The sequence below is a fragment of the Schistocerca gregaria genome, chromosome 8 (genome assembly GCF_023897955.1).
Source record: "Schistocerca gregaria isolate iqSchGreg1 chromosome 8, iqSchGreg1.2, whole genome shotgun sequence".
NCBI classification, from domain to species: Eukaryota; Metazoa; Arthropoda; class Insecta; order Orthoptera; family Acrididae; genus Schistocerca; species Schistocerca gregaria.
In genome coordinates this window covers 502,759,350-502,781,503 of record NC_064927.1, presented here as the reverse complement: position 1 = coordinate 502,781,503, position 22,154 = coordinate 502,759,350, and the positions used below count along the sequence as shown (strand labels likewise).

The window sequence follows — 22,154 nt, the reverse complement described above, 5'->3', positions numbered from 1 at the left end:
CGGCTTCATGGGGTCTGCGCCACACTCTGTCGCTACAATCAGCTCTTACCAACTGACATCGGGACTCGTACGGCCAGGCCACGGTTTTCCAGCCGTCTGGGATGCAACCGAAATGTTCACGAGCCCAGGAGAGGTACCGCAGGTGATGTGCTGTTAACGAAGGCACCCCCGTCGGTTGTCTGCTGTCACAGCTCATTAACGCCACACTTCGCCGCACTGCCATGACGGATACGTTCGTCGTTCGTCCCGCTCTGATTTCTGCGGTTATTCCACGCAGCATTGCTTGTCTGTTAGCACTGACAACTCTACGCAGACGCCGCTGCTCTCGGTGATTAAATGAGGGCCGTCGGCCACTGCGTTGTCCGTGGTGAGAGGTGATGCCTGAAATGACTTTATCGGCACGAGCTTGACACTGTGGATCTATGAGTATTGAATTTCCTAACCGTTTCCGAAATGGAATGTGCCATGCGCCTAGCTCCAACTACCAATCCACGTTCAAAATCTGCTAATTCACCGTCGGGCGAGTATAATTTCGTCAAAAATCGTTTCACATGAATCGCCTGAATAGAAACGACAGCTCCGTTAATGCATGACTATTTGTACCTTGTGTACTTGATGCTAACGTCTCCTGTGTATGTGCCTACCATTTCCCCATGACTTTTGTCACCGCAGTGTGTATGTATGCTTGTAAAACAAAAAAGAATGAAAAATCAAACGGTTATTAGAAAAAAAGAAAACGTTTTGGTCATATGCGAAAGTTAAACTCAGCGCCAAGTTTCTATTTTCATTCATACAAGAGACACAGTCTTGCGAAATCGAATGAATCGTTTTGAAACACTCTCCACATATCTATCCTTCACTCTCAAGTAGCTTGTGGAAGAAATCAACATCTCGCCGTGCGAGCTCTTTTGTTTCTTTCTCGAGGGTCCTTCCTCCCTTTGTAATGGCTGCCTCCAATATATTCCAGCATTTGGGCTCAACAGCTACTGATTCAAAGTTCGTGAAAACGTTTCGCAGGTATGAAAAATGCATTCGCATTAATGATTTTCATACCCGAAACTCTCTTCCCAAACTTCGTGATAACAGAATAGGAGGAGACTTCATTTAATCTTTTTTGATGTCTTTTTGTCAATGTCAACAGGTGAAGAAGCTATACTGTTCAGTAATGAACTGTTAGAGCCGGCCGTGGTGGCCAAGCGGTTCTAGCCGCTTAAGTCCGGAACCGCGCGATTGCTACGGTCGCAGGTTCGAATCCTGCCTCGGGCATGGATGCGTGTGGTGTCCTTACGTTAGTTAGGTTTAAGTAGTTCTAAGTTCTAGGGGACTGATGACCTCAGATGTTAAGTCCCATAGTGCTCAGAGTCATTTGAACTGTTAGAGGACAGGCAAATGTAGGCTAAGAGGTTAACCAGTTCTTTCATGGATTTGTTGTATCTTCAGCGTGTGCTCTCAATAGACACTTACTTTGGTTCGTCTTCCCTACAACAACATTTTCTATGAGATTTGTCTGATTTAGCCTCTTCCAACTGACTTATATATATCAGATACACTCAATAATGTAACGTCTGGTGAGTTTCGTCCCCAGCGGAAATGTTTAATCTCAGAAAACTGTTCCTGGAGTCACTCTGTAGCAATTCTGGACGTGTGTGGTGTCGCATTGTCCTGCTGAAATTGTGCAAGTCCGTCGAAAGGCACAAGAGACATGAATGAACGTAGGTGATCAGGCGGGATGATTACGTGCGTGTCACCTGCCAGAGTCGTATCCAGACGTATCAGGGGTCCCATATCACTCCAACTGCACACGGCCCGCACCATTACAGAGCCTCCACTAGCTTGGACAGTCCCCTGCCGACATGCAGGGTACATGGATTCATGAGGTTGTCTCGATACCCGTTAACGTCCATACAATTCGAGACAAGACTCGTCCGACCAGGCAACATGTTTCCAGTCATCAACAGTTCAATTTCGATGTTGAAGGGTCCAGGCGAGGCGTAAAGCTTTGTTTCGTGCTGTCATCACTGGTGTACGAGTGGTACTTTGGCTCCGCACGCCCACATAGATTATGTTCCGCTGAATGGTTCGCACGCCGACACCTGTTGATGGCTTAGCACTGAAATCTACAGCAATTTGGGGAAGGGTTGCACTTCCGTGGCGTTGAACGGTTCTCTTCAGTCGTCGTTGGTCCCGTTCTTGCAGGATCTTTTTCTGGCCGCAGAGATGTCGGATATTTGATGTTTTACCGGATTCCTGATATTCGCAGTACACTCGTGAAATAGTCGTGCTAAAAATCCCCACTTCATCGCTACCTCTGAGATGCTGCCCCATCGTTGGTGCGCCGACTATGACACCATATTAGGACACACTTAAATCTTGATAAGTTTCCATTGTACCAGCCCTAACGAGTCTAAGAACTGCGCCAGACACTTGTAGTCTGATATAGGCATTGCCGATCGCAGCGTCGATTCTGTCTATTTACATATATCTGTATTTGAGTACGCATGCCTATACCAGTTTCTTTGGCGTTTCAATGTAAATGTCGATACCCTGGTTGCCTGAGAGTACGTCACCGTAGTAAGTTGGTGTTCGTTTTATTCTGACTGGTTCTTGCAAATATATACGACGGAAGGATTTGTTCCCGAAAGAACAGTTACCGTTGATGACCATGCAGCATTGCTAGAATGAAATGATAATTAAGTGGACACACTAGTTGCCATGTAAGCAGGAGATCCCGGGTTCGAGTCCCGGTCAGGGCACACATTTTCAACACGTCCCTAATGAAGTATATCAACGCTTTTTTGCAGCTAGGGTGTCCATTGAATAGTTTTGTTGTTGTGGTCTTCAGTCCTGAGACTGGTTTGATGCAGCTCTCCATGCTACTTTATCCTGTGCAAGCTTCTTCATCTCCCAGTACCTACTGCAACCTACATCCTTCTGAATCTGCTTGGTGTATTCATCTCTTGGTCCCCCTCTACGATTTTTCCCTCTACGCTGCCCTCTAATACTAAATTGGTGATCCCATGATGCCTCAGAACATGTCCTACCAACCGGTCCTTCTTCTTGTCAAGTTGTGCCACAAACTCCTCTTCTCCCCAATTCTATTCAATACCTCCTCATTAGTTATGTGATCTACCTATCTAATCTTCAGCACTCTTCTGTAGCACCACACTTCGAAAGCTTCTATTCTCTTCTCGTCCAAACTATTTATCGTCCATGTTTCACTTCCATACATGGCTACACTCCATACAAATACTTTCAGAAACGACTTCGTGACACTTAAATCTATGCTCGATGTTAACAAATTTCTCTTTTCTACAGAGACGCTTTCCTTCCCATTGCCAGTCTACATTTTATATCCTCCCTACTTCGACATTCAGCAGTTATTTTGCTCCCCAAATAGCAAAACTTCTTTACTACTTTAAGTGTCTCATTTCCTAATCTAATTCACTCAGCATCACCCGACTTAATTCGACCATATTCCATTATCCTCGTTTTGCTTTTGTTGATGTTCATCTCATATCCTCCTTTCAAGACACTATCCATTCCTTTCAACTGCTCTTCCAAGTCCTTTGCTGTCTCTGACAGAATTACAATGTCATCGGCGAACCTCAAAGTTTTTATTTCTTCTCCATGGATTTTAATACCTACTCCGAATTTTTCTTTTGTTTCCTTTACTGCTTGCTCAAAATACAGATTTAATAACGTAGGGGAGAGGCTACAACCCTGTCTCACTCCCTTCCCAACCACTGCTTCCCTTTCATGCCCCTCAACTCTTATAACTGCCATTTGGTTTCTATACAAATTGTAAATAGCCTTTCGCTCCCTGTATTTTACCCCTGCCACCTTCAGACTTCGAAAGAGAGTATTCCAGTCAACATTGTCAAAAGCTTTCTCTAAGTCTACAAATGCTAGATACGTAGGTTTGCCTTTCCTTAATCTTTCTTCTAAGATAATTGGTAAGGTCAGTATTGTCTCACGAGTTCCAACATCTCTACGGAATCCAAACTGATCTTCCCCGAGGTCGGCTTCTATCAGTCTTTCCATTCGCGTTAGTATGTTGCAGCAGTGACTTATTAAACTGACAGTTCAGTAATTTTCACATCTGTCGGTACCTGCTTTCTTTGGGATTGGAATTATTATATTCTTGTCGAAGTCTGAGGGTACTTCGCCTGTCTCATACATCTTGCTCACCAGATGGTAGAGTTTTGTCAGGACTGGCTCTCCCAAGGCCGTCAGTAGTTCTAATGGAATGTTGTCTACTCCCGGGGCCTTGTTTTGGCTCAGGTCTTTCAGTGCTCTGTCAAACTCTACATGCAGTGTCGTATCTCCCATTTCATCTTATTCTACATCCTCTTCCATTTCCATAATATTGTTCTCAAATACATCGCCCTTGTATAGACCCTCTATATACTCCTTCCACCTTTCTGCTTTCCCTTCTTTGCTTAGAACTGGGTTTCCATCGGAGCTCTTGATGTTCATACAAGTGCTTCTCTTATCTCCAAAGGTCCGTTTAATTTTCCCGTAGGCAGTATCTATCTTGCCCCTAGTGAGATAAGCCTCCACATCCTTACATTTGTCCTCCAGCCATCCCTGCTTAGCCGTTTTGCACTTCCTGTCGATCTCGTTTTTGAGACGTTTGTATTCCTTTTTGACTGCTTCATTTACTGCATTTTTATATTTTCTCCTTTCATTAATTAAATTCAATATTTGTTCTGTTACGCGAGGATTTCTACTAGCCCTCGTCTTTTATCTACTTGATCCTCTGCTGCCTTCACTACTTCATCCCTCAAAGCTACCCATTCTTCTTCTACTGTATTTCTTTCCCCCATTCCTGTCAATTGTTCCCTTATGCTCTCCACAGTTCACAACCAATAGATTGTGGTCAGATTCCACATCTGCCCCCGGAAATGTCTTACAATTTAAAACCTGGTTCCTAAATCTCTGTCTTTCCATTATATAATATATCTGAAACCTTTTAGTATCTCCCGGGTTCTTCCATGTATACAACCTTCTTTCATGATTCTTTAACCAAGTGTTAGCTATGATTAAGTTGTGCTCTGTGCAAAATTCTACTAGGCGGCTACCTCTTTCATTTCTTAGCCCCAATCCATATTCACCTACTACGTTTCCTTCTCTCCCTTTGCCTACTACTGAATTCCAGTCACCCATGACTATTAAATTTTTGGTGACCTTCACCATCTGAATAATTTCTTTTATTTCGTCATACATTTATTCAATTTCTTCGTCATCTGCAGAGCTAGTTGGCATATAAACTTGTACTACTGTAGTAGGCGTGGGCTTCGTGTCTATCTTGGCCACAATAGTGCGTTCACTATGCTGTTGGTAGTAGCTTACGCGCATTCCTATTTTTTTATTCATTATTAAACCTACTTCTGCATTATCGCTATTTGACTTTGTATTTATAACCCTGTATTCGCCTAACCAAAAGTCTTGTTCCTCCTGCCACCGAACTTCACTAATTCCCGCTATATCTAACTTTAACCTATCCATTTCCCTTTTTAAATTTTCTAATCTACCTGCCCGATTAAGGGATCAGATATTCCACGCTCCGATCCGTAGGACGCCAGTTTTCATTCTCCTGATGACGACGTCCTCCTGAGTATTCCCCGCCCGGAGATCCGAATGGGTGACTATTTTACCTCCGGAATATTTTACCCAAGAGGACGCCATCATCATTTAACCATACAGTAAAGCTGCATGCCCTCGGAAAAAATAACGGACGTAGTTTCCCCTTGCTTTCAACCGTCCGCAGTACCAGCACAGCAAGGCCGTTTTGGTTATTGTTACAGGGCCAGATCAGTCAATCATCCAGACTGTTGCCCCTGCAACTACTGAAAAGGCTGCTGCCCCTCTTCAGGAACCACACGTTTGTCTGGCCTCTCAACAGATACCCCTCCTACGGTACGGCAATCTGTATCGCTGAGGCACGCAAGCCTCCCCACCAACGGCAAGGTCCATGGTTCATGGGGGGGCCATTGAATTATCATTTCATTTTAGTTCTTGCAAAGTTATGAACAGACGCAGAGAACTTTATTTCTTCTTGACGCTGAGTGGCCTAGTGGTTCGTAACGAGTGACACACGCGATATGTAGCCAGCTGGTGCTCCTGAGCTGGCCACAAATAGCCACACCTCGGTGTACGCGGGGAGAGCGTGCGAAGCCGGCGGTGACGGGCGGCCCTCCAGAGGCTTCAGCGTGCCGTACCCGGGGCTGTCAGGCGGCGGCGGCGCCGTGACGAGTCGCAGGAGGCGGCTGCCGGAGGAGTCCTCAGCTGACGGGAGCAGGTGCCGGCGTAGCTGGAGCTGGACCGACCCCGCCCCTTCCCAGCTAGCGCAGGAGGCGGCTGCCGGAGGAGTCCTCAGGCTGAAGGGAGCAGGTGCCGGCGTAGCTGGAGCTGGACCGACCCCGCCCCTTCCCAGCTAGCGCCGCGAGCCTCTTTCTGTCGTCGTTGGTTGTTATCCTTGTGGTCTTCAGTCCAGAGACAGGTTTGATGCCACTCTATCCTATGCAAGATTCTTCATCTCCCAGTACCTACTGCAGCCTACATCCTTCTGAATCTGCTTAGTGTATTCATCTCTCGGTCTCCCTCTACGATTTTTACCCTCCACGCTGCCCCCCAGTACCAAATTGGTGATCCCTTGTTGCCTCAGAACATGTCCTATCAACCAGTCCCTTCAAGTTGTGCCACAAACTCCTCTTCTCACCAATTCTATTCAGTACCTCCTCATTAGTTATGTGATCTACCCACCTAATCTTCAGCCTTTTTCTGTAGCACCACATTTCGAAAGCTTCTATTCTCTTCTTGTCCAAACTATTTATCGTCCATGTTTCACTTCCATACATGGCTACACTCCATACAAATACTTTCAGAAACGGCTTCCTCACACTTAAATCAATACTCGATGTTAACAAATTTCCCTTCTTCACAAACGCTTTCATTGCCATTGCCAGTCTACATTTTATATCCCCTCTTCTTCGACCGTCATCACTTTTTTTGCTCCCCAAATAGCAAAACTAATTTACTGCTGTAAATGTCTCATTTCCTAATGTAATACCCTCAGCATCACCCGGTTTAATTCAACTACACTCCATTATTCTCGCTTTGCTTTTGTTGATGTTCATCTTATACCCTCCTTTCAAGACACTGTTCATTCCTTTCAACTGCTCTTCCAGGTTCTTTGCTGTCTAAGACGGAATTACAGTGTCATCGGCGAAGCTCAGGGGATACGCTACAACCCTATCTCCCTTCCCAACGACTGCTTCCCTTTCATGCCCCTCGACTCGTATAACTGGCATCTGGTTTCTGTACAAATTGTAAATAGCCTTTCGCTCCCTGTATTTTACCCCTGCCAGCTTCAGAATTTGAAAGAGAGTATTCCAGTCAACATTGTCAAAAGCTTTCTCTAAGTCTACAAATGCTAGAAACGTAGGTTTGTCTTTCCTTAATCTTTCTTCTAAGATAAGTCGTAAGAAGGTCAGTATTGCCTCACGGGTTCCAATATTTTTACGGAATGCAAACTGATATTCCCCGAGGTCGGCTTCTACCAGTTTCTCCATTCGCCTGTTGGTACGCCTACGTATATAACTTGGTCCTCCGAAACATTTACTGTGGGGATACCGCATCCGTAGCACTGCTATGTCCATCTGCCTCTATATTCTTGTACACCTACATCAACACTGCATGAAAAACTAAAATTTTAAAAAAGTCAAGCCCCCGCCAGAAGAGGAGGAACGAAATGAAATTTCACTGGTTGGTAGGAAATGTCACGTTGTTTCAGTGAGTGTACAAGCTGGGAGATATTTTTGCAAACAACTTGGTGGTATGAGACTATTTGTCAGTATCACGTAGCACCCTTTTTAGGCTAGATGCATGCAGTGATTTGGTTGGGAAGACGGTCAGAGCGCCGTTGTATCCCCTCTTGAGGCAAGCTGGGCCACAACTATTAAGACGCGTCCTTGATGTCTTTCATTGCTGTGGAGTTGACAGCTGAGCTGGTCGCACACATTTTATATCAGTGACCGATCTGGGGATTTTGCTGGCCATAGAGACGTGTGCCAAGTGCGGAGGGGCATTGTCATGTTGAAAAACTGTCACCTGAGAGGTAACACACAAGGATGCAGGAAGTTCGAGACATACTGCTGAGCATTCAGTGTTCCTTTAATTACTGCCAGCCGTGACCTGAATTCATACCCGACAGTTCGCTCACACCATCACGCCAACACCACTGCACCTCCTAATAACATGGGAGGAATGCGAGCTCTTCTCAGGTCGGTGACATGCTCACCAACGACGCTCATTCGCAGACACACAGTAAGGCCCAGTTCAGACTCTGTCTCACACGGGCATGTGTCATCTCCGCATCATTCATAGTCATCACTCAACGTGTGAAGTTTTTCACGTCTCTTATATACCCTACTAGGGCTGTAAACTACACTGAACACGAACAACATTAATGTTCTCTGCTTCCCATTCTGCCAGTCGACGGAATTGCAGTTCTAATCATTTACATTAACGCAGAGGTTTTGTACGTGTACGAAGTTACATTGACATCAGACCATTTTAGTGTCAGGAAGTGTATGTCTACACTTCCTGACACAGGACGGTCAGAAAGAGTCTAAAAGGCCTGTAAGGTTGTTGCAGGTAAGGGGACGCTGAGGAATAATTATTAAGGATGAAAGATACGTAGCACCGTTTCCGAGTTAGTCAGCATTAAAGTTAGCGGGCACAAATTTGAGCGGCCGGCGAGAGACTATGTTCACAAATGCATACTTGGTTTGGTTTCGTGTGGCCGAACAAGAGAGCGGTGTAAAAGGGGAACAAGAGCGACACAAAAAATGGACAGGGGGTGGAAGTAAGGATCGAACCCGAGGCAGAGACTAAGCAGTCTCGTGCGCTATCATCTACGCTGTGAGAACAACTGACACTAATTATGTATGGCGGGCCGCTTCAATCTGTGTGCGCAACGGCGTGATTAGCTAACTTCTACGATAATTAACTCGGAAACAGCGGAATGTATCCAGTTTTTTCTTAACAATTATTTCTCAGCAGAAGCTATCCCGTATCACCCTTACAAACTGTTCAGATTGTTTCTGCTCACCGTTTATCCTTGTAAGATTGTCTTACAGTGTATGGCGGGTGAAGACCACTTCTCGCGTCGCTTCTATTCGCGAATCGTAAGTAAGAAGAACGACACCGGCAAGCTTCCGCGTGAGCTCCAATTTCTCTCATTTCGAGTGGTGTGACTAAACAATAATATCCAGAATGAGGTTTTCACTCTGCAGCGGTGTTTGCGCTGATATGAAACTTCCTGACAGATTAAAACTGTGTGCCGGACCGAGACTCGAACTCGGTACCTTTGCCTTTGGCTGGCAAATGCTCTACAAACTGAGCTACCCAAGGAAGACTCACGACCCGTCCTCACAGCTTCAGTTCTTCTACCTTGGGTAGCTCAGTTGGTAGAGCACTTGCCTGCAGAAGGCAAAGGTCCCGAGTTCGAGTCTCGATCCGGCACACAGTTTTAATCTGCCAGGAAGTTTCATATCAGCGCATACTCCTCTGCAAAATGAAAATCTCATTCTGGAAATATCCCACAGCTAAGCCATGTCTCCGCAATATCCTTTCTTCCAGGAGTGCTGAACCGAGCGAGGTGGCGCAGTGGTTAGCACACTGGACTCGCATTCGGGAGGACGACGGTTCAATCCCGTCTCCGGCCATCCTGATTTGAGTTTTCCGTGATTTCCCTAAATCGTTTCAGGCAAATGCCGGGATGGGTCCTTCGAAAGGGCACGCCCGATTTTCTTCCCAGTCCTTCCCGAACCCGAGCTTGCGCTCCGTCTCTAATGACCTCGTTGTCGACGGAACGTTGAACACTAACCACCACCACCACCACCACCAAGAGTGCTGGTTCTGCAAGGTTCGCAGGAGAGCTTCTGTGAAGTGTGGATGATAGGAGACGAGATTGGCAGAACTGAAGCTGAGGACGGGTCGTGAGTCGTGCTTTGGTAGCTCAGTTGGTAGAGCACTTGCCCGTGAAACACAAATCTCCCGAGTTCGAGTCTCGGTCCGGCACACAGTTTTAATCTGCCAGGAAGTTTCATAAACAATAATACGGCCCTTCTTAGAATCTACGCTCTAGGATATGGCATAGCGGAAACCGACGTCTTCACATGCTTTTCCAAAGATGTGAAAATTACACGGTGAATCATCCGGTCTGAAGGAGGATGTTTCAGTGCATCCCAACCAAGTCGCTGGAACGCAGCCTTGTCCGATTGGCAGTGCGAAAGCGAGCGTTGTCGTGCAACAGCATGATCGCGTCCAACAGCATTCCTGGGCGTTTGGACTTCATAGTGCGCGCAGTTTCCGCAAAGCGTCTTCACAGCTCTGCACACTGATTGTCGTTCTACAGGGTGGGCACAAAATCTCGCCCTGATCATAAAAATTTATAACAGAATCACCGTTTGACGTATTACGTTAAATTTGATGCCATTACATAGGTTAGTGTTAGTAGTTGTTGTCACCAATAGATGGCGCTAGTGCTCCACAACACCGTCACTGTCTGTTAGGTCACGTTAGTTGCTGGCGAAACGGCGTCGAAGCAGGAGAAAGCGCAATGTGTGCTTTGGTTTCACGAAACGAAATCGCACAGAGTAAATTTCGGGCTTCTTATGGACGCAGCCCTACTGACGTTAAATCAATAAAGTAAAGTTTAACGTGAACTTCAAATACCGCAATCAAGTGTGGTGAAGATAATTCATGAAAGGCTTATGTTGCATCCTTACAAAGTGCAAATCGTTCAGGCCTTGCAACCGAATTATTTGCTGACACGTGCTGAATTTGCAACTGAGGTTCTCAACAGGACTGATGACGCTAACAATTACTTAAATCGCATATGCTTTACCGATGAATCCACCTTTCATGTCAGTAGAATAGTAAATAGGCATAATGTCCGTATATGGGGTTCAGAGTCTCCACATGCTACTGCACAGTTACAGCGAGACAGCGAAAAAGTGAATGTTTGGTGTGGCCTCTTGCATATCAAGGTTTTTGGACTATTTTTCTTCGCGGAAAAATCCATTACAGCTAACGTTTACTTACATGTTTTGCAATAGTTCATTGCCGCACAGTTAGAAGAATATCAACCATGGATAATTTTGCAGCAAGATGGAGCACCCCCCTCCCCTCCCACTGGGCTTTGATAGTGCGTGATTTCGACTGGTGGATGGAAGGAACGTAAGTGGTGTTAAAAAAACTAGTTACACTAACGTATGCAACGGCATCAAATGTAAATTATTATGTCAAACGGCTATTCTGTAATAAATTGTTATAATCAGGCAAGACTTTGTGCTCACCCTGTAGACTGGAGAAACTCTACGAGTAGAGGAATCGTTATGCTGCAGCATGACTCCCGTCGGGACACTCGCAATCGGATAAAGGCAACGCTTCGGTGGTTTACTTGCTAAACACAGTAAATCCATCGTTCAGCCTGGATCTTTCACCTTAAGCTTTGGTGACCTGCAGAAAGACATTCGTGGACGTCGCTTTCAGCACGATGAGGACGTTCAAGAGCGGATCAGGTTGTGGTTCTATCAGCGGCCGTGCACATTCTACGGAATAGGAATTGATCGTCTCGTCCCCCTGTGGAATAAATGACTCAACACGAGTGGTGATTACTTCTGTATAGAACCGTTACACGGTCACGGTGTGGTGGGTGTTTGCTTTCCATTTGACTGCTTCTTATAGATAGGGAAGCTAAACAAATGGAAGACAAAGGAAAATAAGCAGACGGTAAACAGATTAAGAAATTACTAGTTAAATTCTAAAGCGTCTGACTTGTGTTACGTAACTAAGAGAAACACTACTAACTGGTGTGAGACTGAAATTAGTAGTAGTGAAGGAAAACGAAAGAGTGAGAGATGTTGGTAGGGTGTTGAGTGCATCTCTAAAGGGAGCCACGTTCGAGACGACAGTGCGACCCACCGAGTGGCCTTGTGCAGCGATTTGCACGCTGGACTCGCATTCGGGAGGACGATGGCTCAAATTCGCGTCTGGCTGTCCTGATTCAGGTTTCCCGTGATTTCCTTTAATCGCTTCCGGTAAATGACGGAATGGTTCCTTTGCAAGGGAAGGACAAGATCAATATCCTTGCCCATTCTTCAGTAAGCCGAGTTTGTACTCAGTTTGTAATCACGGGACATTAAACTCTAGAGCCGCGCGGGGTTAGCCGAGCGGTCAGGGGCGCTGCAGTCATGGACTGTGCGGCTGGTCCCGGCGGAGGTTCCAGTCTCCCTCGGGCATGGGTGTGTGTGTTTGTCCTTAGGATAATTTAGGTTAAGTAGTGTGTAAGCTTAGGGACTGATGACCTTAGCAGTTAAGTCCCATAAGATTGCATACACATTTGAACATTTTTTTGACGTCACTGGCGGCGGCTCGGCTCTATAAGTGTTGAGTGTTAGAAATACGATAACGAACTAAAATTGGTAGACGTGTTTGTACATCTGAAAGAGTGTAAGTTCAAATTTCGCGCCAGTCGCATAAGATTGGCGCTCGTAGAACCACTACGAGCACGCAAATCATGTCTGCTTTACATACAAGCTGTGATGGCCGTGAGCGTTGATTACCTTTGAGATTAGACGTGGTAAGCAGGTATCAGCCAAGAATGCGTTTAACGCGAGAAAGTCGCCACTGTCAACGCCTCACGTAGTAGGGCTACGAGAAGCTGTATATTCCTTCCGCAGTAGTGCAGAAACACTTGCCAGGGATGTAGCCGCTGTACACGATTGCTGGCAGCCGTGGGCACAAGAACAAGAAGACTGGGCTCCGGACGGCAACATGGCATAACCCAGAGGGAAGACTATCGCATTCGGCTTGCGGCTCCGGAGCATCGTACTACATCTGCCACAGCAGTCTGAGCAGCAGTTGGCGCCAGAGTGAAACAACCATCTCTTAAAAATCGGTTACTTCAAAGACGGCTCCGGCCCAGACTCCCTGTAAGCGAGCGTTCCAATGACTCAAAACTATCGCCGCTTGCTACTTCAGTGTTGGACGGCAGGGCGGAGATCAGTTGTGTTTTCTGACGAAAGCCAGCGATGGCCGTGTTTTGGCTGAGTGCCTGCAACCAATTAGTCTGAGGTGCGATTTCGTGTGGCAGCAGGAGCAATCTGGTGGTTCTCCCGCACAACCTGACTGTAAAGCTGTACGTCAGTCTGGTGAATCGACTTGTTGCGCTGCCATTCACGAACAGCATTTCAGGGGGGTTTTCCAACAGGGTAACGCTCGCCCCTATAGCGATGTTGTATTCAAAAATGCTCTACCGAGTGTCGACATGTTGACTAGGCCCTCGTGATCACCAGATCTGTCCCCAACCGTGCACATATGGGGCACCATCGGACACCAACTACAGCGCCATCCACAAACAGCATTAACCGTTGTATGTAGGCTGTTAAGGTTTGTATGCTGGTGACGTCACGTAGCGCTCTGTATGAGAAAAGCTGACTGTGCTGTGTGCAGTCAGTGGCTGGTTGGACTCATTGTAGGATTATTCGCTAGTGTAGCGTTGGGCAGTTGGATGTCAATAGCTTGTAGCGTTGCGCAGCTGGAGGTGAGCCGCCAGCAGTGGTGGATGTGGGGAGAGAGATGCCAGAGTTTTGATAAGCGGACAATCTGGACGTGTGTCCGTCAGAAAATGGAAATTTGTAAAAATGGATGATCAAAATCTTTCATGTGCTAACTCTGCCTATCAGTAGTTAGTGCCTTCCGTAGTTAGAATCTTTTATTTAGCTGGCAGTAGTGGCGCTCGCTGTATTGCAGTAGTTGGAGTAACGAAGATTTTTGTGAGGTAAGTGATTAATGAAAAGTATAGGTTATTGTTAGTCAGGGCCATTCTTTCGTAGGGATTATTGAAATTCAGATTGGGCTGCGCTAAAAAAAAATACTGTGTGTCAATTTAGTGCTGATCACAGTAAGTAAAGATAGAACTGAGTACGCTGACTATAATGTTCAAAGTTGGTGTCACTGTAGTTTTGAACCCTCTCTGTTGGCAGGCTGGGCCCTGCTGTTCAATTTCATACGGGATATTGGCAGGGCTTTTCTAGGAGTGTCAGAGCCGTGTTACTGCAGAAGCGTGGCGCGGCTACTCACGTGCCCGTTGTCGTCCAGCTGGTTGTTGGTGAGCTTGAGCTTGTCGAAGCTGACCACCTGCTTCATCCACTGTGCGCCGGACGCGGGGCTGTCCGGGTGGACGTGGATCCTGGGCGGAGACACGGGGTCCGCCTTCCCCGCCACCACCCAGCTGGAACTGCCAACACACACACAAGCACAGCTCACTGTCTGGAGGATCACTACAACTTCTGTGACGCCGTTCATTTACGTAGCCTGGACCTCAAATAGTGGCAACACTGCTGCAGAGATGCAATGCAGTGGAATCTATCACTGTCGCTGGTAGCACACGTCGTTGACCCACCTGCCTTACCTCCCAGCAAGCGGACTCCCCCCTCCCACGTCACCGGCGTGCGCACAATCGAGGGAAACACAGCCACTTGTGAGCGAGCGGTCTGACGTAACGGTGTCACTGTGTTTTAGAAACGGGAACAACGCAGTTAGGTCAAGATTGGATGTGCCACAAGTCTACATCTACATCTACATCTACATCCGTACTCCGCAAGCCACCTGACGGTGTGTGACGGAGGGTACCCTGAGTACCTCTATCGGTTCTCCCTTCTATTCCAGTCTCGTATTGTACGTGGAAAGAAGGATTGTCGGTATGCTTCTGTGTGGGCTCTAATCTCTCTGATTTTATCCTCATGCTCTCTTCGCGAGATATATGTAGGAGGGAGCAATATACTGCTTGACTCTTCGGTGAAGGTATGTTCTCGAAACTTCAACAAAAGCCCGTACCGAGCTACTGAGCGTCTCTCCTGCAGAGTCTTCCACTGGAGTTTATCTATCATCTCCGTAACGCTTTCGCAATTACTAAATGATCCTGTAACGAAGCGCGCTGCTCTCCGTTGGATCTTCTCTATCTCTTCTATCAACCCTACCTGGTGCGGATCCCACACTGCTGAGCAGTATTCAAGCATTGGGCGAACAAGCGTACTGTAACCTACTTCCTTTGTTGTCGGATTGCATTTCCTCAGGATTCTTCCAATGAATCTCAGTCTGGCATCTGCTTTACCGACGATCAACTTTATATGATCATTCCATTTTAAATCACTCCTAATGCGTACTCCCAGATAATTTATGGAATTAACTGCTTCCAGTTGCTGACCTGCTATTTTGTAGCTAAATGATAACGGACCTATCTTTCTACGTATTCGCATCACATTACACTTCGCTACATTGAGATTCAATTGCCATTCCGTGCACCTTGCGTCAATTCGCTGCAGATCCTCCTGCATTTCAGTACAATTTTCCATTGTTGCAACCTCTCGATACACCACAGCATCATCTGCAAACAGCCTCAGTGAACTTCCGATGTCATCCACCAGGTCATTTATGTATATTGTGAATAGCAACGGGCCTATGACACTCCCCTGCGGCACACCTGAAATCACTCTTACTTCGGAAGACTTCTCTCCACTGAGAATGACGTGCTGCGTTCTGTTATCTACGAACTCCTCAATCCAATCACACAATTGATCTGATAGTCCGTATGCTCTTACTTTGTTCATTAAACGACTATGGGGAACTGTGTCAAACGCCTTGCGGAAGTCAAGAAACACGGCATCTACCTGTGAACCCGTGTCTAAGGCCCTCTGAGTGTCGTGGACGAATAGCGCGAGCTGGGTTTCACACGATCGTCTTTTTCGAAACCCATGCTGATTCCTACAGAGTAGATTTCTAGTCTCCAGAAAAGACATTATACTCGAACATAATACGTGTTCCAAAATTCTACAACTGATCGACGTTAGAGATATAGGTCTATAGTTCTGCACATCTGTTCGACGTCCCTTCTTGAGAACGGGGATGACCTGTGCCCTTTTCCAATCCTTTGGAACGCTTCGCTCTTCGAGAGACCTACGGCACACCGCTGCAAGAAGGGGGGCAAGTTCCTTCGCGTACTCTGTGTAAAATCGAACTGGTATCCCATCAGGACCAGCGGCCTTTCCTCTTTTGAGCGATTTTAATTGTTTCTCTATCCCTCTGTCGTCTACTTCGATATCTACCATTTTGTCAACTGTGCGACAATCTAGAGAAGGAAGCACAGTGCAGTCTTCCTCTGTGAAACAGCTTTGGAAGAAGACATTTAGTAATTCGGCCTTTAGTCTGTCATCCTCTGTTTCAGTACCATTTTGGTCACAGAGTGTCTGGACATTTTGTTTTGATCCACCTACCGCTTTGACATAGGACCAAAATTTCTTAGGATTTTCTGCCAAGTCACTACATAGAACGTTACTTTCGAATTCATTGAAAGCCTCTCGCATAGCCCTCCTCACACTACATTTCGCTTCGCGTAATTTTTGTTTGTCTGCAAGGCTTTGGCTATGTTTATGTTTGCTGTGAAGTTCCCTTTGCTTCCGCAGCAGTTTTCTAACTCGGTTGTTGTACCACGGTGGCTCTTTTCCATCTCTTACGATCTTGCTTGGCACATACTCATCTAACGCATATTGTACCATGGTTTTGAACTTTGTCCACTGATCCTCAACACTATCTGCACTTGAGACAAAACTTTTGTGTTGAGCCGTCAGGTACTCTGTAATCTGCTTTTTGTCACTTTTGCTAAACAGAAAAATCTTCCTACCTTTTTTAATATTTCTATTTACGGCTGAAATCATCGACGCAGTAACCGCTTTATGATCGCTGATTCCCTGTTCTGCATTAACTGATTCAAATAGTTCGGGTCTGTTTGTCACCAGAAGGTCTAATATATTATCGCCACGAGTCGGTTTTCTGTTTAACTGCTCAAGGTAGTTTTCAGATAAAGCACTTAAAAATATTTCACTGGATTCTTTGTCCCTGCCACCCGTTATGAACGTTTGAGTCTCCCAGTCTATATCCGGCAAATTAAAATCTCCACCCAGAACTATAACATGGTGGGGAAATCTACTCGAAATATTTTCCAAATTATTCTTCAGGTGCTGAGCCACAACAGCTGCTGAGCCCGGGGGCCTATAGAGACATCCAATTACCATGTCTGAGCCTGCTTTAACCGTGACCTTCACCCAAATCATTTCACAATTCGAATCTCCGTCAATTTCCTTCGATACTATTGCACTTCTTATCGCTATAAACACGCCTCCCCCTTCACTGTCCAGCCTATCTCTGCGGTACAGCACGACAGTGTCATCGAGGTCTTGAAGAGGCGTGCGGGGAATTGGCATCGCCGTACAGAGAGTGGCACGTTGGGTAAAAGCCCTCAACGAAGGGCCGGCCGCTGTGGCCGAGCATTTCCAGGCGCTTCAGTCCGGAACCGCGCTGCTGCTACGGTTGCAGGTTCGAATCCTGCCTCGGGCATGGATGTCTGTGATGTCCTTAGGTTAGTCAGGTTTAAGTAGTCCTAAGTATGGCCGACGGCCTCGCCGCAGTGGTAACACCGGTTCCCGTCAGATCACCGAAGTTAAGCGCCGTCGGGCTGGGCTAGCACTTGGATGGGTGACCATCCGGTCTGCCGAGCGCTTTTGGCAAGCGGGCTGCACTCAGCCCTTGTGAGGCAAACTGAGGAGCTACTTGATAGAGAAGTAGCGGCTCCGGTCTCGGATACTGACATACGGCCGGGAGAGCGGTGTGCTGACCACATGCCCCTCCATATCTGCATCCAGTGACGCCTATGGCCTGAGGATGACACGGCGGCCGGTCGGTACCGTTGGACTTTCATGGCCTGTTGGGGGGGTCCTAAGTGTAGGGGACTGACGACCTCAGATATTAAGTCCCATAGTGCTTACAACCATTTGAACCTTCAACTGTGGCGGACATGAATCGGGTAGATCGTCCTAGCGTCTCTGAAGAAGTAGTGCATGCTATTGTCGCTTTAGTGGACAGTGATCCACGCCATACGATTCGTCAGCTCCCCACAAAACCGGATTAGCACATACGACTGTCCTTCGCATCCTGAAGGAAGTCCGCAGCTCGTGGTCGTGCGGTAGCGGTCTCGCTTGCCACGCCCGGGTTCCCGGGTTCGATTCCCGGCGGGGTCAGAGATTTTCTCTGCCTCGTGATGACTGGGTGTTGTGTGATGTCCTTAGGTTAAATAGGTTAAAGTAGTTCTAAGTTCTAAGGGACGGATGACCATAGCTGTTAAGTCCCATAGTACTCAGAGCCATTTGAACCAGAAGGAACGCCTGGGTATGCGAAAAATTGCATCACGATGGTTCCGCATGACTTGACGGAAATGCAGAAATGGATGCGTTACGACGCTGCTCAGGCGCACTTGGAGCGCTATGAGCGTGAAGGAGAGGCTTTCTCACGCCGTATCGTAACACTGGGAGAGACATGGGCCACACCGTTCGAGCCAAAACTAAAGCGCCAGTCCAAGGAATGGCGTCATTATGGGTCGCCGCGAAACTCGAAAGTGCGTCAGAGCCGCAGTATGGTGAAAGTTATGGTGATTCTCGTGTACGACTGTGACGGCAGACCGTCAGTGTACGGTATTACTGTTCGTTTTTGGAGCATCACCTGCGACCAGCTTTGTGAAGGAAGCGGCGACACTTTCTGCGTAACCCACCCACCATTTTGCACGACAATGCGCGGGAGCATACAGCCAAGTTGCGGCTGCTCTGTTCTGTCTATGGGACTCGAAAGTACTGTACCATCCACCTTACTCCCCGGACTTAAGTCCTTGTGACTTTGATTTGGTTCCGAAGATGAAGCAACCACTTGGTGGCATTCGCTTCAGAACTGTTCCAAAGATTCGACAGGCAGGAGACCGCTCCATTCGCACCATCAACAGAGCACGCTCTACTAACGGTAGACTACGCCTTCCACATCGCTGGCAACGGGTTCTACACAACGCTGGTGACTACTTTGAAGGACACTAACAGGTGCAAACATGTAACTCTTTTGCATCGGTAATAGTCGCCACTATTTAAGTTCCAACCCTCGTATTTGGCAATATTAGGATGCGGCTACGGACGCTCTTGACAGATGTTTAATGCGACATTACGTACAAACAGCCAGCGAGCTTATACACGAAAACCGCCTGGTACAGCAGTTTAATTCATACACTTGTAATCCAATATGGCGTCTGCTCTGTTTGCTTCCGTCAGCTAAGCAGTGCATAGGACACAAGACGTCATGCAAACGTCACTGTGTCGTCATGTGCATTATGCTGGAGAAATTAATCCATACGGCACTAATGTCAAAGCTTCTATTGAAAACACATTTATCGTCTTCCCCAGATCGCAGTCAAATTATCACCTATCAATATAATCTAGACAGATCACTCTGTAAATATAACCTTTGTTTCACCAAGTAGCTACCTGCCATAAAACATTGGTTGGCTTCACCAACACATACCCAGATAAGCACATTTCAGTCTCACGTAGGGGTGTGCTACATAGCAGCGTATCACCACAAACTTCATTACTCAATACAATTAATACAGAGTGTTAGGAAATTTCCATTACAACCTTTTGGACTTGTAGATAGGAGTCAGTACATAATATTTTGTACAGGAACGCATGTCAGGAAACGTACTGTTTCCGTGCTACAGCCGTTCGAAAACGTGTTTGCTACGTAGGTGTGCACAGGTTAATCACGGCAGGGGGTACTTATGTCAGATCAGATCCAGTCATCTGACGTTTGTCCTACACCACTGACCTGGTTCGCGTCTAATTCACGTTACTGTGAGTGTTGAAGCAACATAGTTCAGTACACGCTTGCGGAATACACCTACGTGATCCATCTACATGGCGAAGCTCACGGTAATGTGAGAAATGCTTGTCACCTTTATCAAGATCTTTATCCACAACGTCCGACTTCATCGGACACCCTTTTCGCCGCAGTTATGCAACGACTTCGAAAAAGGGTACCTTAACCGTCAGCAGACGTGTCTGTGGTGCTCTAAGGAGACGCCGCAAACTCGAATTGAAATTGTATAACTGATTAACTTTCTTTTCTGATTTAGTGGTTATTAGTGAGTGGAAGTAATGTACTGAGTCATGCACTATAAATTAATTGTAGCCGCGCGGGATTAGCCGAGCGGTCTAGGGGGCTGCAGTCACAAACTGTGCGGCTGGTCCCGGCGGAGGTTCGAGTCCTCCCTCGGGCATGGGTGTGTGTGTTTGTCCTTAGGCTAATTTAGGTTAAGTAGTGTGTAAGCTTAGGGACTGATGACCTTAGCAGTTAAGTCCCATAAGATTTCACACACGTTTAAAAAATTTTATAAATTAATTGTAAAAGTGGTCGCGCTACCGACATGTTTTCTGATGGTTGTAGCACGGAAACGATACGTTTCCGGACATGGGTTCCTATTCAAAATATTATGTACTCACTACTAAACTGCTACAAGTCCTAAAAGTTTGTGACGGGAATTCCCGAGCACCCTGTGTAGCACTGAATCAGCATTGAAACAAATATTGCCAGTCTTCTGTTTTACCTGCAGAAACACAATGTATATAGTGCTCTCATTTTCTAGGAGCAGACAGAGGAGACGTCATACTGGACTACAACTTCCCGAAGTTAAAGTGACGTATATGATGTCCTTCGTATCTAAACTTGCTTACTATGAAATTATGCCGTTCCTATGCCATGAAACATTACTAAAAAAAAACCGAAAGTTTTCGGTAGGCTATCATTTTTGGAGAATCAAGTATCGTAATTTATCTTTAATATTAGGAAACAGAGCCTGGTCGTCTGCATATGGCATAGTATGCAATTTTTATTAGACTATAGTTGAATTACGATACTGTGCCCGCCGTCTTAAAATTACTGTGACTTACATGTTAAATAGAAGTGGTAATGAGCAACAGACGCGCCATACGCCGCAAGTTATTGCCATAGATTCAGGACATTCTACAGTATGTACATCAATTGACTACATACTGTATGTTAATTGATACCAGACGCCATATTTTTATCTATGAAAACTCCAGCCAGTCTCTGTTCCAAAATACACTCCTGGAAATTGAAATAAGAACACCGTGAATTCATTGTCCCAGGAAGGGGAAACTTTATTGACACATTCCTTGGGTCAGATACATCACATGATCACACTGACAGAACCACAGGCACATAGACACAGGCAAAAGAGCGTGCACAATGTCGGCACTAGTACAGTGTATATCCATCTTTCGCAGCAATGCAGGCTGCTATTCTCTCATGGAGTCGATAGTAGAGATGCTGGATGTAGTCCTGTGGAACGGCTTGCCATGCCATTTCCACCTGGCGCCTCAGTTGGACCAGCGTTCATGCTGGACGTGCAGACCGCGTGAGACGACGCTTCATCCAGTCCCAAACATGCTCAATGGGGGACAGATCCGGAGATCTTGCTGGCCAGGGTAGTTGACTTACACCTTCTAGAGCACGTTGGGTGGCACGGGATACATGCGGACGTGCATTGTCCTGTTGGAACAACAAGTTCCCTTGCCGGTCTAGGAATGGTAGAACGATGGGTTCGATGACGGTTTGGATGTACCGTGCACTATTCAGTGTCCCCTCGACGATCACCAGAGGTGTACGGACAGTGTAGGAGATCGCTCCCCACACCATGATGCCGGGTGTTGGCCCTGTGTGCCTCGGTCGTATGCAGTCCTGATTGTGGCGCTCACCTGCACGGCGCCAAACACGCATACGACCATCATTGGCACCAAGGCAGAAGCAACTCTCCTCGCTGAAGACGACACGTCTCCATTCGTCCCTCCATTCACGCCTGTCGCGACACCACTGGAGCCGGGCTACACGATGTTGGGGCGTGAGCAGAAGACTTCCTAACGGTGTGCGGGACCGTAGCCCAGCTTCATGGAGACGGTTGCGAATGGTCTTCGCCGATACCCCAGGAGCAACAGTGTCCCTAATTTGCTGGGAAGTGGCGGGGCGGTCCCCTACGGCACTGCGTAGGATCCTACGGTCTTGGCGTGCATCCGTGCGTCGCTGCGGTCCGGTCCCAGGTCGACGGGCACGTGCACCTTCCGCCGACCACTGGCGACAACATCGATGTACTGTGGAGACCTCACGCCCCTCGTGTTGAGCAATTCGGCGGTACGTCC

At 46.9% G+C, this 22,154-nt stretch overlaps 1 protein-coding gene and 1 pseudogene across 1 annotated transcript in view; one reads left to right on the top strand and one right to left on the bottom strand.

Moving 5' to 3' along the window:
* The window catches only part of LOC126285273 (T-box transcription factor TBX1-like), a 431,754-nt gene that overhangs the window by 138,791 nt on the left and 270,809 nt on the right, over positions 1-22,154 (bottom strand). The window contains exon 5 of the mRNA XM_049984563.1: positions 14,155-14,311. Within this exon, the coding sequence (XP_049840520.1) occupies positions 14,155-14,311 (157 nt within the window). The remainder of the gene's footprint in view (positions 1-14,154; positions 14,312-22,154) is intronic.
* On the top strand, positions 17,519-17,636 carry LOC126285606 (5S ribosomal RNA; annotated as a pseudogene).